Below are 15524 nucleotides of genomic sequence, written 5' to 3'. Positions count from 1 at the left end.
CACCCTGTGTGCCAGTGTACCACCCTGTGTGCCAGTGTACCACCCTGTGTGCCAGTGTGCCACCCTGTGTGCCAGTGTACCACCCTGTGTGCCAGTGTACCACCCTGTGTGCCAGTGTACCACCCTGTGTGCCAGTGTGCCACCCTGTGTGCCAGTGTACCACCCTGTGTGCCAATGTACCACCCTGTGTGCCAGTGTACCACCCTGTGTGCCAGTGTACCACCCTGTGTGCCAGTGTGCCACCCTGTGTGCCAGTGTACCACCCTGTGTGCCAGTGTACCACCCTGTGTGCCAGTGTACCACCCTGTGTGCCAGTGCACCACCCTGTGTGCCAGTGTACCACCCTGTGTGCCAGTGTACCACCCTGTGTGCCAGTGTACCACCCTGTGTGCCAGTGTACCACCCTGTGTGCCAGTGTACCACCCTGTGTGCCAGTGTACCACCCTATGTGCCAGTGTACCACCCTATGTGCCAGTGTACCACCCTGTGTGCCAGTGTACCACCCTGTGTGCCAGTGTACCACCCTGTGTGCCAGTGTACCACCCTATGTGCCAGTGCACCACCCTGTGTGCCAGTGCACCACCACCCTATGTGCCAGTGCACCACCCTGTGTGCCAGTGTACCACCCTGTGTGCCAGTATACCACCCTATGTGCCAGTGCACCACCCTGTGTGCCAGTGTACCACCCTATGTGCCAGTGCACCACCCTGTGTGCCAGTGTACCACCCTGTGTGCCAGTGTACCACCCTGTGTGCCAGTGTACCACCCTGTGTGCCAGTGCACCACCCTGTGTGCCAGTGTGCCACCCTGTGTGCCAGTGTACCACCCTGTGTGCCAGTGTACCACCCTGTGTGCCAGTGTACCACCCTGTGTGCCAGTGTACCACCCTGTGTGCCAGTGTACCACCCTGTGTGCCAGTGCACCACCCTGTGTGCCAGTGTGCCACCCTATGTGCCAGTGTACCACCCTCTGTGCCAGTGTACCACCTTGTGTGCCAGTGCACCACCCTGTGTGCCAGTGTACCACCCTGTGTGCCAGTGTACCACCCTATGTGCCAGTGCACCACCCTGTGTGCCAGTGTACCACCTTGTGTGCCAGTGTACCACCCTCTGTGCCAGTGTACCACCCTGTGTGCCAGTGTACCACCCTGTGTGCCAGTGTACCACCCTCTGTGCCAGTGTACCACCCTGTGTGCCAGTGTACCACCCTGTGTGCCAGTGTACCACCCTGTGTGCCAGTGTACCACCCTGTGTGCCAGTGTACCACCCTGTGTGCCAGTGTACCACCCTGTGTGCCAGTGTACCACCCTGTGTGCCAGTGTACCACCTTGTGTGCCAGTGTACCACCCTGTGTGCCAGTGTACCACCCTGTGTGCCAGTGCACCACCCTGTGTGCCAGTGTACCACCCTGTGTGCCAGTGTACCACCTTGTGTGCCAGTGTACCACCCTGTGTGCCAGTGTACCACCCTGTGTGCCAGTGCACCACCCTGTGTGCCAGTGTACCACCCTGTGTGCCAGTGTACCACCCTGTGTGCCAGTGTACCACCCTGTGTGCCAGTGTACCACCCTGTGTGCCAGTGCACCACCCTGTGTGCCAGTGCACCACCCTGTGTGCCAGTGTACCACCCTGTGTGCCAGTGCACCACCCTGTGTGCCAGTGTACCACCCTGTGTGCCAGTGTACCACCTTGTGTGCCAGTGCACCACCCTGTGTGCCAGTGTACCACCCTGTGTGCCAGTGTACCACCGTGCCACGCTCTTAGATCTTTTCAAAGCTTTTCTCGTGCCAAGGATGATGACCCCACATCTGAAAAGATCTTGTGCCAGTGGGACCCCGCCAGAAGAGAAGATTTATGTAACGACAAAAAAATAGAGCTTGTAGATCTGCCATTTTTGATTAGCCAACGTAGGCTATAAATGGATAATGTATAGTTAAAATGGTTGCGATGCTGTATTAACTAGCTTATACGTTTGCCGCGGACCCCCTGGAACCCCCTCCCTCCCGAGGACCCCTGGGGGTCCCCGGACCTCACTCACTTTGAGAACCAATGTTCTAGAGTCTAGGACATTGGTTCTCAAAGTAGGACCTAGACCAGACCTGGGCATTGTACGGCCCGCCGGCTGACTCTGACCGTCCCGCAAAAGATTACTTGATAATCAGAAAATAAACATACTTTCTAATTACCTTATGGGTGGACTAAAACCGTATCGCTTTTATTTTGAAGCCCATGCATTCTCACAGTGCAGTGAGTGCACACAATCTGCACGTCAACTGTGCACGTGAATTGCATGTGATTGAGAACCTGTCTTCCTTCCTTCACCCCCCTCATGTGAAAATGTCGGCTTTTTGGATTTATTGTTGACAACAACGTCTGTGAATGCAAATAGCCATGAAGCATGCAGCTCCACAACACGGTAGGCGCAGGCGCATGCTTTGATTACCAAACTTCCTTGCACAAGGACAAGTTAAATCCCATTATGCTTCATTGCTTTATTTAACCCACTCTAACCCGCCTCGCCAATAAAGTTAAGATGTTTTAAGATGCTGCCGTATGGCGTTGTTGCGCCCAGAATGTGGCATGCTTCTTAAGTTCAGAACGCTTGGGCGATGCGCCGTGACTCGTGAGCTTGTGGATCGTCTCTTTTCGGCACACGAGTCGATCGACACCGTTGTACCACAAAGCAAATCTGGCAGAACGAACGTGCAATCAACATACAGCGCCTGCCAGGCTACCAAGTCTCAACAATCATGCCATCACTGGTTGGCTTATTATTGTTTTCAGAACGTCGTTGTTTAATGGTTGTGACTTAAAGGACAACAGTTTTTTTCAACCAAGGTTCATGTTTTAGTTTGTTATTAGATAAAGTAAAAGATGAGTGTTTTCATTTGCTGCTTTCTTTCGTTTTAGGGATTTTAGCTGTTTTTGACAGGGGGGCGGGGGCATTCGAGCATGGGGCTAAATATGTTTATAGGTTTACTATAGTCCTAATAAACGCCAGGAAATTACATCTGGCCACAGAAGATCACAGGATCTACTGAATGTGAAGGTAGCCTACTGGGGGAAGGCTGTAGCTCAATATGTCAGTTTGTCACATTCAATAGATCCCGTGATCTTTTGTGGCCAGATGTAATTTCCTGGCGTTTATTAGGACTATAGTAAACCATAAAAAAATAAATCACCATAAAATTGTGTTAAAAAATACATATTTAGCCCCATGCTCGAATGCCCCCGCCCCCCTGTCAAAAACTGCTAAAATCCCTAAAACGAAAGAAAGCAGCAAATGAAAGAAAATGAACACTCACCTTTTAGTTTCTCTAATAACAACCTAAAACATGAACCTTGGTTGAAACAAACAAAAGTTGTCCTTTAACACTCATCTCTCGATAGTAAGCAGCGCGCCATGGGTTGTGAAAGTGGCACCTCCAGTGTCCTCCGAATGGAACTATTAAGAGAGCTACCTCTAATGTTCTCATTGTTAAAAGAAAATGCTAGTATTTACAGGACTTGTAACTTAAACAAAAACAGTTTTCAACTGGGAAAGGAAACGTTTCAAGCCTGCACAAGTAGAAAGTAAAATAATCACACCCATGTGAAGTGAGGGGCGCTCTTATTGTACATCATGATGTAAAATAGTCACTCTGCCTATAATTTGCCTATTAATTGCTTTGCAAAACAATGCCCTTTACTGCTTTTATGCATTATTATGCATATAATTAAGTTCAGCCTTTTGGCCCGGCCCTCCAAAATATTTTCTGTTTCTCATTTGGCCCCTTGGGAAAAATCTAAGTCTAAATTAGTAGCTTAATGAGTATAGTATTAAAATGTTACTGTCTTTTTTATGTCCAATGTATTTGTATCTAGTTCATAAAGTGAACTTAACTATAACTAAATGCATTTTAAATGAAATAAAAAGGTTACTTTTTACAATTTTTTTACTAATTCAAAAATAGCAAAAAACATTTCAATTCAAATAGCAAAATAAATGCCGATCTACAAGCTCAAAACGCGTTGCAATGCGACACGTTTTGAGCTAGATCGGCTATTCTTTGCTACGACAGTAATATGCAATGTGTCCCTCTGGAGTGAGTGTGGAAATATAGTGGCCCTCACAAGTTGCCCGCTCCTGTCCTAGACCTAGATCATTGTGAGTCATTCAAAGAGCATGTCTTTTTTTATCGCGCCATGCAACAATGTCGGTTCTGTTTTCATATCGTGTAAAATATGCCCAGTGAACAGTAGTGGCCTAACATTGCAGGATGCCAATCACTATAGCAACCATATTTCAAGCTGTTTTCTCCTCTTGTCTGTTTGATTCTGGTTATTATCGGTAATGGAGTTTTAAACTGCCGTACAGAAGGAGAAAAAGAGAGGAAGAAAAGCATCACATTGAAGTGCTGTAGAGTGTAGATCATTCCACATTATGTAATGGTCTGGACAAAAGTGCGTGCGTGCGTGCGTGGTTCTTCATCCTAACGCCAGGGCTCCACTGGGCGCGTCTGCGTCGCGTCTGCATCGCGTCTGCGTCGCGTCTCCGTCAGCGTCGGGAATGTTCCCTTTTAATCAATGTAGGGTGGCTCCACTGCCCGCGTTGCGTTACGTTGTGCTGCGTTCGGTGACTAAAAGATTGCCCCGGTTCGTTTTTTGACGCACGCACGCGTTGACAGCAACATAAAAGAATGTTGCTGACGCGCAGTTTTCAAATGCCCGCGGTGGAGCACCTCTAGCGTGACGTTGACGTTGTCATGACACGAGCAGGACGCGACGGAGACGCGACGCACCCAGTGGAGCCCTGGCGTAATTTAGAGAGGCACTGCACTGTCTCTCTGCATTTGATGTACATTATGTTTACCTTGCTCCTTGTAAGTCGCTCTGCTATATTGTAAAAGTGCGTGCGTGTGCGTGCGTGCGTGCGTGTGTGTGTGTGTGCGTGTGTGTCCCGTCCAGGTGGAGCGTCCGTCCAGGAAGCGTGGGGACTCCCTGGGGATGCTGGACAGCATGGAGGAGGAGCGGAGCAGCAGCGGCAGCGAGGGGGGGGGAGGGGGAGGAGGGGGAGGGGGGGGGTCCAGCGGGGGGGGGTCCAGCCCGGAGGACAGCGACGAGGACGCCGGGGAGGCGGGCCTTCCTCCCCTGACCCCGCCCTCCAACGCATCGCCGTCGTCGCTGACCCTCATCAAGACCAACGGCCAGGTGTACACATACCCAGATGGCAAGTCTGGCATGGGTAGGAATGACCCAGTACAGTCTGGCATGGGTAGGAATGACCCAGTACAGTCTGGCATGGGTAGGAATGACCCAGTACAGTCTGGCATGGGTAGGAAGGACCCAGTACAGTCTGGCATGGGTAGGAATGACCCAGTATACAGTCTGGCATGGGTAGGAATGACCCAGTATACAGTCTGGCATGGGTAGGAATGACCCAGTACAGTCTGGCATGGGTAGGAATGACCCAGTATACAGTCTGGCATGGGTAGGAATGACCCAGTACAGTCTGGCATGGGTAGGAATGACCCAGTACAGTCTGGCATGGGTAGGAAGGACCCAGTACAGTCTGGCATGGGTAGGAATGACCCAGTACAGTCTGGCATGGGTAGGAATGACCCAGTACAGTCTGACATGGGTAGGAATGACCCAGTATACAGTCTGGCATGGGTAGGAATGACCCAGTACAGTCTGGCATGGGTAGGAATGACCCAGTACAGTCTGACATGGGTAGGAATGACCCAGTACAGTCTGACATGGGTAGGAATGACCCAGTACAGTCTGGCATGGGTAGGAATGATCCAGTATACAGTCTGGCATGGGTAGGAATGATCCAGTATACAGTCTGGCATGGGTAGGAATGATCCAGTACGCGTGGCACGGTGGCACAGTTGGTAGTGCTGTCGCCTCACAGCTAGAAGGTCCTGGGTTCGATTCCCGCTCGGGGCGCTGTGGGCGCTGGCGGCGTGTTTCCTCCTCCACGTCATCAGTGCCCATACCCGAAGGCGAGGTTGGCGAAAGGGCCTTTCTGTGTGGAGTTTGCATGTTCTCCCCGTGTCCCCTAGGGTAGGTGCCCTGACAAAAAACATGCAGTAATCCTGGTCTCTAAAACTGCCTCCCCCTGGCCAGCCGGGGCGCCTGATGGAGGGGAAAGGAACTGGTTGGAATAACGTGTTCCTTCCACGCGCTACGTCCAACCAGGGAAACTCCCCCCTGTCAGGTGTAAAGGAGCAACTTGGACACTCAGGCATGAAGGAAGCATGAGTTAAGTCCGTTGCTCTCCCCAGGTTGGCGGAGGGTGTGTAGAGCCCAGGATCACATTAGATGATTGACACAGGGGTGAAAATGGGTTACAAAATCGTGGGATAAAAAATATATTTAAAAAAGGAATGATCCAGTACAGTCTGGCATGGGTAGGAATGATCCAGTATACAGTCTGGCATGGGTAGGAATGATCCAGTATACAGTCTGGCATGGGTAGGAATGATCCAGTATACAGTCTGGCATGGGTAGGAATGATCCAGTATACAGTCTGGCATGGGTATAGGAACTAGGAATTATCCAGTACACATTACACAAACAGAACACAGAAACAAGAACCAGAATCGTCTTTATTGTCGCAAAACACCGGTTTACCGGTGTAAAACGGTGTTTTGTTTTGTTTTGTTTTAGGAGGCGCTAGCTCCTCCAAACGCATGGCTTTCTGAATCACGTGTCATGTGGCAGGCAAGTCTATGGACTTTTAATGCTTGTTTAGAGCCTAATCCTAAATTCCCCATCGCCAGCCAGACTGTAATGTTTGTTTAGCCCATTCTGACCGGGCACCCATTTTGGTGTCGGCATCATGTCATGCTTTAGCTATTGAAAAATAGCAGATCTACAAGCTCATATCGCGCCACCGAGTGGCGCGATACGAGCTTGTAGGTCTGCTATTTTTGAAAAATCGAAGAGCGACTGACATTTCTAGAATCTGATCTCAGGTCAGAATGGGTTCATCAGACCAGTGTGTGTCCGGCGGAAACCTCGTATGAATCTGATCTCAGGTCAGAATGGGTTAGGGTAGTAAATGACGACGGGGGTGATAATAAATACTGCCTCCGCGGCGCCCTTCACTTCACACTAGTGTTCATCGTTTCTGTTGTCTCCAGAAAGAGAAAAGGAAGGGGAGTAAAGAATCAATAAACAATATAGGTATCTACATATTATTTACCATAGCAGCGTATCCATCCATCCATCCAGTATGTACATGAGGTTTACACAAGTAAGCGAACGCAGCTTGTAAATGGCAATAACAACAATTAGAATAAATTACATACTTTTTTAAGGTTTTCTTTTTAAGTTAAGTTTTTTGAAGTTAAGTGTTTTTAAAGTTTATTTTAAGTTAAGTTTTTTTAAGTCTTTAAGATTTTATTTTTAAGTTAGGTTTTTTGAAGTTAAGTGTTTTTAAAGTTTTTTTTTAAGTTAAGTTTTTTCTTTTTCATTTTAAGTTAAGTCTTTTTTAAGTTAAGTTTTTTTAAGTTAAGTGTGTGTGTGTGTGTGTGTGTGTGTGAGTGCGTGCGTGTGTGTGTGTGTGTGTGTTTTGTGTGATACAGACACACACACACACACACACACACACACACACACACACACACACACACACACAATTCAATTCAATTCAATTCAAAGGGCTTTATTGGCATGAGAAAACATACGTTTACATTGCCAAAGCAGAAAGAACAATACAACAATACAGCAATACAATCAATACAAAAATTATGTACATTTGAAGGTCAGAATCTTCAATAGATCAAATTCTATGTACCCAGGTCACTCGATGCAGGTATAGTGCAGGAATATACACACACACACAGACAGACATGATCTGCAGGGTCTCATAGTTAGTGCTCATTGCGTTCGCAACTAGACATTTTAGAAGAGCGTCTTGGCATTTTCATCTGGAAAAACTAAACAAAATGCGTCTCTCTCTCTCTCTCTCTCTCTCTCTCTCTGTGTGTCCCCCGCTCCCCCTCTCTCCAGCCACCTGTGAGATGTGTGGCATGGTTGGAGTGAGAGATGCCTTCTACAGTAAGACCAAGAGGTTCTGCAGTGTCTCCTGTTCCAGAAGTTACTCTTCCAACTCCAAGAAGGCCAGCATCCTGGCCAGGCTGCAGGTTGGTGTACTTAGTAGTACATATACTTAAACAAGAAGGCCAGCATCCTGGCCAGGCTGCAGGTTGGTGTGTATTAGTTACTACTGTACTACCATTACTGTAACTACACTGTAGTACATCTATCTATAAAAGTACAAATATTTAGGACGACCGTTGAGCCGATTCTACTCTATGGCTCCGAGACACTTTCAAAGAAACAAGATAATCGGTTGGATGGCACTTACACCCGCCTTCTAATGAGAACGCAAAATCTGTCTTGGAAGAGAAGAGCCACCCATCGACTAATCTAATATACCTTCCCCGTGTTTCTTCACTAAGTCCGATCCAGAAGAGCGCAGTTTGCCGGCCACTGCTACAGAGCTGACAATGAGGTTATATCTTCCCTTCTTCTCTGGAGTCCTGCCTCAGGGGCAGACCAGAGGTAGGAAGCTGCCGTTCCCTGATGTCATCGCTATAGGGACACATGCTTCAGTAGGCAGGAACTGGGGGTTGGCAATGAAGGACCGGGAAGTATGGCGTAGCATTGTGGAATCCATGATCTCGACCGTGGTCGAAAAATGATGATGATGATGATGAGTCTATTTAAGGTGTTCGAGGCTCACCCTTTATGCCACCACGGTCCAGCCAGTTGCTGAGTTTTGACCCAGTCTCGTTTAAAAACAGCTTGACTTGTTCGTGTTTTCTATAGGACACTGTTGATGAAAGGTCTGCCTGCTTTATTCACCCTTTTTGCACTTACAAAAAAAGTACAGTACAGTACAGTACAGTGGGCACATCATATGGTTCATTAATGCACTCCATATCTGTGTGCATATCTTTTAGATTTAACCTCTGAAATTATAATAATTTATGCACACGTATTAACAGTGTGTGTGGGTAATGTACCCTGTCACAATATATTTAAATCTCTAGGGACATGTGAATAATATTTCACCATCGTTTACTCCATTATACACAACACAAACCCCCAATACCTGATTCACCTCAACTGGACCTGTACACACACACACACATACACACACACACACACACACACACACACACACACACACACACACACACACACACACACACACACACACACACACACACACACACACACACACACACACACACACACACACATTATGAGTGTTTCATGGTGTGGAGAGAGAGACTTTGCTTTCTTTTAAATAGCTTTAAAAAAAAATGGAATTATTTTTACTAGTACTTTGCTGGGTGTTTTATTGTATTTGTATAATTATTTATTGTCCTGTATGTATTGTCCTGAATGTATGCATTGACCTGAGCAAAACTAATTTCCCCTTGTGGATAATAAAGACATCTAATCTAATAGTGGCGAGTACATGGTTGAAACAGGTTCGGGTAAAGCACATAATAACGGTGTCTTGTATTTAAAACATGTTTCAAAGGGGAAACCTCCAACCAAGAAGGCCAAGGTTCTCCAGAAGCAGCCTCTGATGGCCAAGCTGGCAGCCTACGCCCAGTACCAGCAGTCCCATCAGAACAGCTCCAAGAAGACCAGTGAGTCCCATCACCACACAGACAGTACACAGAGCGTACTTAACCCATTCTGACCTGAGATCAGATTCATACAAGGTTTCCACTGGACACACACTGGTCTGATTAACCCGTTCTGACCTGAGATCAGATTCTAAAAAATGTCAGTCGTTCTTTGATTTTTCAAAAAATAGCGGACCTACAAGCTCGTAGCGCGCCACTCGGTGGCGCGCTATGAGCTTGTAGATCTGCTATTTTTCAATAGCTAAAGCATAACGTGATGCTATGGGTTAATACTGTGAGTCCCATCACCACACAGACAGTACACAGAGCGTACTTAAAGGGACACTATTTGCAAAAATATATTATGTTAATGACGTTTAGAAGCTTTAGAACACTTTCCTGGGGGTCTTTATGTGTGTAATATGTGGTTTTAGATATTATAGAGTGTAGCAGTGAGCACAGTGTCTCTGATGTCATGGACACTGGTCTCACTACCTTCCTGGACTACAATTCCCATAATGCTTTGGTGCACTGCTCCTCCTTGTGGATAGGGGGAGAGCTGTCTTACTGAGACAACATGTAGTCCAGGAAGGAAGTGAGCCCAGTGTCGATGACATCAGAGACACCGGGCTCACTGCTACATTCTAAAATATCTAAAACCACATATTACACACATAAAGACCCCCAGGAATGTGTTCTAAAGCTTCTAAACGTCATTAACATATATGTTTTTGCAAAAAGGGTGAAGTGTCCCTTTAATACTGTGAGTCCCATCACCACACAGACAGTACACAGAGCATACTTATTAGTCCCATCAGGGCCGGTCCTGAGCAATCTGGTGCCCCAGGCACAAAACAAAAGAGGGGAGGCACTGGGGGGGGGACTGGGCACTGGGGAGGCACTGGGAGGACACTGGGCAGACAGAGTTGGGACAGAGTAATACATTAAAGAAAATGGTGCCCTATCCCCCATGGTGCCCCAGGCTAGCCTGGTTAATAAACCAGACTAATATCGCACGGATCCGCGGGATATTAGTCTGGGGAGGCTCAGCTTGGATTTCATTTCCAGGGAAACATTTTCTCTTTGACGCAATTGGTCAGAGCTACTGTCAGTCAAAGGTCTCAAGCATTGAACGTCACTGTACCAAAGCCCGCCCATATTGCATACAGTGTCCCTATTGGGCGCACACGTTCTCGTGTGTAGAAAATGGGCGTACAATTGAGCCTCTCCAGACCGAAATCCGCCGGTAGGCAATTTTTTTTTGCCAACGGCTGATTCGGTCTGGTTTATTAACCAGGCTAGCCCCAGGCGGCTGCATAGTCAGCCAAAGAGAGCATCCTGTCTGTTGACCTGTGTGATTGAATTGTTCATTTTGATCCTCATTAGCTACTACCTTAGCAGCTGCTGCTCTCCCTGGGGTCCACACATAAAATACATGACATACTATGAAAACATTTCACAAGGCAGTATAAGAAAAACAGTTGAAAAAAATTACTTAAAATACAACCAAATGTAAAACAATTCATTATATGGTATTGTACATTATTGCATAAATATAACAATTTTAATACCTCGACAACCATAAATATAATTTTTGTTCTTAAGTACAGATGCAATATAAAAGAAACGGAAAGATAACATGAGATATTTCTTGAATTTATTTTTATAAAATCTGATTTATTTGTTGCCTGTATGATTTGTGATTATGCAGCTCTGTCATTGCTCTATATATTACTGTGTATTGCAATGCATTCGTTGCAAACTCAAAATTATAAGACACCAAAAACACCAATCAATAATATCATATTCACTTCTTGGAAAAAGACAGCTGTTTTCTTTGTCCATTTGTCCCATGATTTCTCTAAAATCTTATTATGTACCATGTGTAATAAATGAAGTTCAGTTGGTTCCCAAACGTTTTCCGGACCGGGTGTTAGGCAGTAACCCAGCCCACCCATTGGACCACTTACTGTGACACGGCGGCCATTCTGTTATCACTATATCTCAATGGTAACAAATCTGGTGGTAGAAGGGGAAAGCTACATATTAGTGCAGCTTTAATTATTTCATATCAGTGTTGATTTCGTCGACTAAAACTAGGATGAAAAATGTTCGTCGACTACCTTTTTCCACTGACGAAAACTAAATGAACACTAAACTATGATGACTAAAACTAAGACTAAATATACGACAATTTCGTCAACAAATAAAAACTAGAGGAAGGGACTATATTAGTGGACAAGAGATCTTGTATAAGTCATTTTACAATTAGTTGCACAACGCGTTGCGCTGCGACGCGTTATGAGCTTGTACATTGTAAAAACTGTCATTACGACGGCATCAAGGCCCGCCAAAATACATTTTAGTCGACTAAATCAACCGTAGATTTAGTCGACTAAAATCTTATGACATTTAGTCGACTAAAACTGGACTAACACTAAGACATTCCAGGTGACTAAAATGTGACTAAAAGTAAATGAAAACTATATTCAAGAGACTATGACTAAGACTGAAATCAAAAAGTGCTGCCAAAAACAACACTGTTTCATATTAACCCATTCTGACGGGCACCCATTTTGGTGTCAGCATCATGTTATGCTTTAGCTATTGAAAAATAGCAGATCTACAAGCTCATATCGCGCCACCGAGTGGCGCGATACGAGCTTGTAGGTCTGCTATTTTTGAAAAATCGAAGACACTTTTAGAATCTGATCTCAGGTCAGAATGGGTTAATAATGAAACTGTCAGGATGTAATAGACATTTTTAGAATCTGATCTCAGGTCAGAATGGGTTAATGTTATAATTATCATCCGCACGTGTCGGGGACGGCTGATGTACAGTTGTTTGGTTTGTCGGTGTGTGTTTACAGTCGTTCCCCTGGAGGCCTTCGACTGGGGTCGCTACATTGGAGACGGAGACACATTGGGAGCGCCCGTCAGCTGTTTCAAACATGTAGGTGCACGCACGCACGCACGCACGCACGCACGCACGCACGCACGCACGCACGCACACAAACGTGCGCACACAGCACACAGTTGTAGCCTACATTGTTGTTGTTGTTGTTGTTTGGCAGAAACCTCTTATCCATCTCCATATTTAACCCTTTGTGTTTTCTTTGTAAATGAACGCCCTACCTACTTGATACTATACAGTGTCACACCATAGCACCAAAAGGTAGCAGATCTACAAGCTCAACATGTACGGAAATGCTACCGTGTTACAACAAGCTAACTGTGTGTGTGTGTGTGTGTGTGTGTGTGTGTGTGTGTGTGTGTGTGTGTGTGTGTGTGTGTGTGTGTGTGTGCATGTGTGCGTGCGTGTGTGAGTAGGTGCCTATGGGGAGGTCATGGGGGGACATCAGTGAGGGCGTCAGGATCGAGGTACCTAACACAGACAGTGGACTACCTATGAAGGTGTACTGGATAGCTGGCATCATCAAACTGGCAGGTACACACACACACACGCACACACACACACACACACACACACACACACACACACACACACACACACACACACACACACATCACATTATATCACATTATAAATGCACTGTGTGTGTGTGTGTGTGTGTGTGTGTGTGTGTGTGTGTGTGTGTGTGCGTGCGCAGGGTTCAAGGCTCTACTTCGCTATGAGGGTTTTGACAGTGACTCCGCCAGAGACTTCTGGTGTAACCTGTGTGTTCCTGACATCCACCCTGTAGGGTGGTGTGCTGCTGGAGGCAAACCCCTGGTCCCACCCAAGTGTAAGACTGCGTGCGGCGTGCGTGCGTGCGTGCGTGCGTGCGTGCGTGCGTTGGCTCAGAAAGTAGGCTTTTGCATCATTGCATGATTCATCGGTCTTCGTATCGGTATCTGCAATACGGTCCCATTCTGACCTGAGATCAGATTCATACGAGGTTTCCACTGGACACACACTGGTCTGATTAACCCATTCTGACCTGAGATCAGATTCTAGAAATGTCAGTCGTTCTTCGATTTTTCAAAAATAGCAGACCTACAAGCTCGTATCGCGCCACTCGGTGGCGCGATATGAGCTTGTAGATCTGCTATTTTTCAATAGCTAAAGCATGACATGATGCTGACACCAAAATGGGTGCCCGGTCAGAATGGGTTAATGCAATATTGGTATCGAACCGATATGTATATAAACTAGAAATAATATGTCGGTTTTGCCGATATTTTATTTGATAATATTTAGTGTTTTGACAGTGAAGCTGAAAAATCTTTCGAGAAAATCGGGATTATTAATGCTGCTGCGGGCGGGCAGGCAAGGCTGACTGACTGACTGACTGACTGACTGACTGACTGACTGACTGACTGACTATAAACTGGCATTCCCTTCAATAAAGATAAACTTTATTACGTGAAATGGAAACATTCCCTGGCACCCTGGCAGTCAGTATACAACAATAAAAACACCATTACATAGAATACACACATGCATTAAAATACTATACCAAATGTATTCCTAAAACGCAGCAACATGGGCTGTATAGAGATGAGGTGGTAGAGCTACTTAAACATTTTCTCATTTAGAATGGCCACTGCAGTTGGCACAAACAAAGTCTCGTAGCACTTTGTTTTGCCTGCCTGATGGTAAGAGATTAACTTCAGGGCGAAGAGGGTGCGGCTAAGAGTCATTGTAAATCTGAATTGCCTTCTTTTGGTTATGCATGGAGCGCTTGTATATGTGCTGACGTTGTTGTTGTTTGTCTGCAATGATCAATAACATCTTTGTTTCAGACAGAATGACATGACACTGTTGTCTCTGTCTCTCAGCCATCCTCCACAGATGTACCAACTGGAAGAGTTTCCTCATTAAGAGACTCACCGGCTCCAAGACACTACCTCCAGAGTTCTCCACCAAGGTCTCGCACGCACAGCACACATGCACACGCATGTGTGCATACAATTACACTGATTTCAATAATTTGAATTGCATTAGAAGTCAGCATGTCTACTGTACTGTATATAGCCTATTTCCGGTGTGTGACATGACTTGATATGATAGATTCTATGATATCACCTATGATATGATAGATTCTGGCATATCAAGTCATGATGTCAGTTGTCACGCACCGAAAATAGGCTATATACAAGCTTACAAGTAAGCTTGTTGCTCGTCTTGTTGATAGTCTTTGGTTATTGGTTATTATAAGATTAACACATTTTAGGTGGGAACCCTAAAAAAACGTGAAAATGTGCCTCAAATCTTTGAATATATATTATTACAGAGTGAACATTTTAACTAAAATCTTTGCTTCTGGGGAGGTCCCTGGAACAACATATTTTCAGATGGGGGGGGGGGGGGGGGGGGCGCGGAGGCATATTACATATAATTTTTAGGGTCCTTGACATGAAATATTGAGAACCACTGATATAGAAACATGAGGTTTTAAAAATATATTTAAAAAAGCAATTTTTTTTAATTTCAACGTCAGGCCTAAACGGGTTAAAGAGTATTTCAGGTGGGTCAAACCGGAAAGAGAATACATCTTCCAGGAAACCCTAATGATCTCAGATATTTCATAAAAGCAAAGTCATTCATAATTTAGTTTTTTGCTTTAATCCCTGCATACCACGCAGGCGGACACAACAAACATCCTTCTATGTAATTGTCCTCTCCAGGTACAGGAGAGCATGCAGTATCCCTTTAAGAAGCTGATGAGGGTGGAGGTGGTCGATAAGACTCACCTGTGTCGGACGCGGGTGGCTCTGGTGGAGCAGGTGAGAGCTCACAGCAGTGTTGCTTTTGGCAGAAAATTTCTATTTTAGTTTTAGTCATATAGTCTCTTGAATAGTTCTCATTTAGTTTCAGTCACATTTCAGTCACCTGGAATGTCTTAGTGTTCGTCTAGTTTTAGTGAACCCCAACGCCTCCTACT

General features: G+C 45.8%; 1 protein-coding gene across 1 annotated transcript in view; it reads left to right on the top strand.

Moving 5' to 3' along the window:
* The window catches only part of LOC310868983 (MBT domain-containing protein 1-like), a 28718-nt gene that overhangs the window by 2970 nt on the left and 10224 nt on the right, over positions 1-15524 (top strand). The window contains exons 2-9 of the mRNA XM_083779494.1: positions 4946-5207; positions 8000-8133; positions 9546-9657; positions 12507-12589; positions 12967-13084; positions 13248-13382; positions 14419-14507; positions 15268-15366. Coding sequence (XP_083635620.1) covers positions 4946-5207; positions 8000-8133; positions 9546-9657; positions 12507-12589; positions 12967-13084; positions 13248-13382; positions 14419-14507; positions 15268-15366 — 1032 coding nt within the window. The remainder of the gene's footprint in view (positions 1-4945; positions 5208-7999; positions 8134-9545; positions 9658-12506; positions 12590-12966; positions 13085-13247; positions 13383-14418; positions 14508-15267; positions 15367-15524) is intronic.

Source organism: Protomyctophum parallelum (genome assembly GCF_964188405.1).
Source record: "Protomyctophum parallelum genome assembly, chromosome: 13".
Classification (NCBI taxonomy): domain Eukaryota; kingdom Metazoa; phylum Chordata; class Actinopteri; order Myctophiformes; family Myctophidae; genus Protomyctophum; species Protomyctophum parallelum.
Note: the sequence above shows the minus strand (reverse complement) of the source record. Positions and strands in the feature narration are given on the sequence as shown.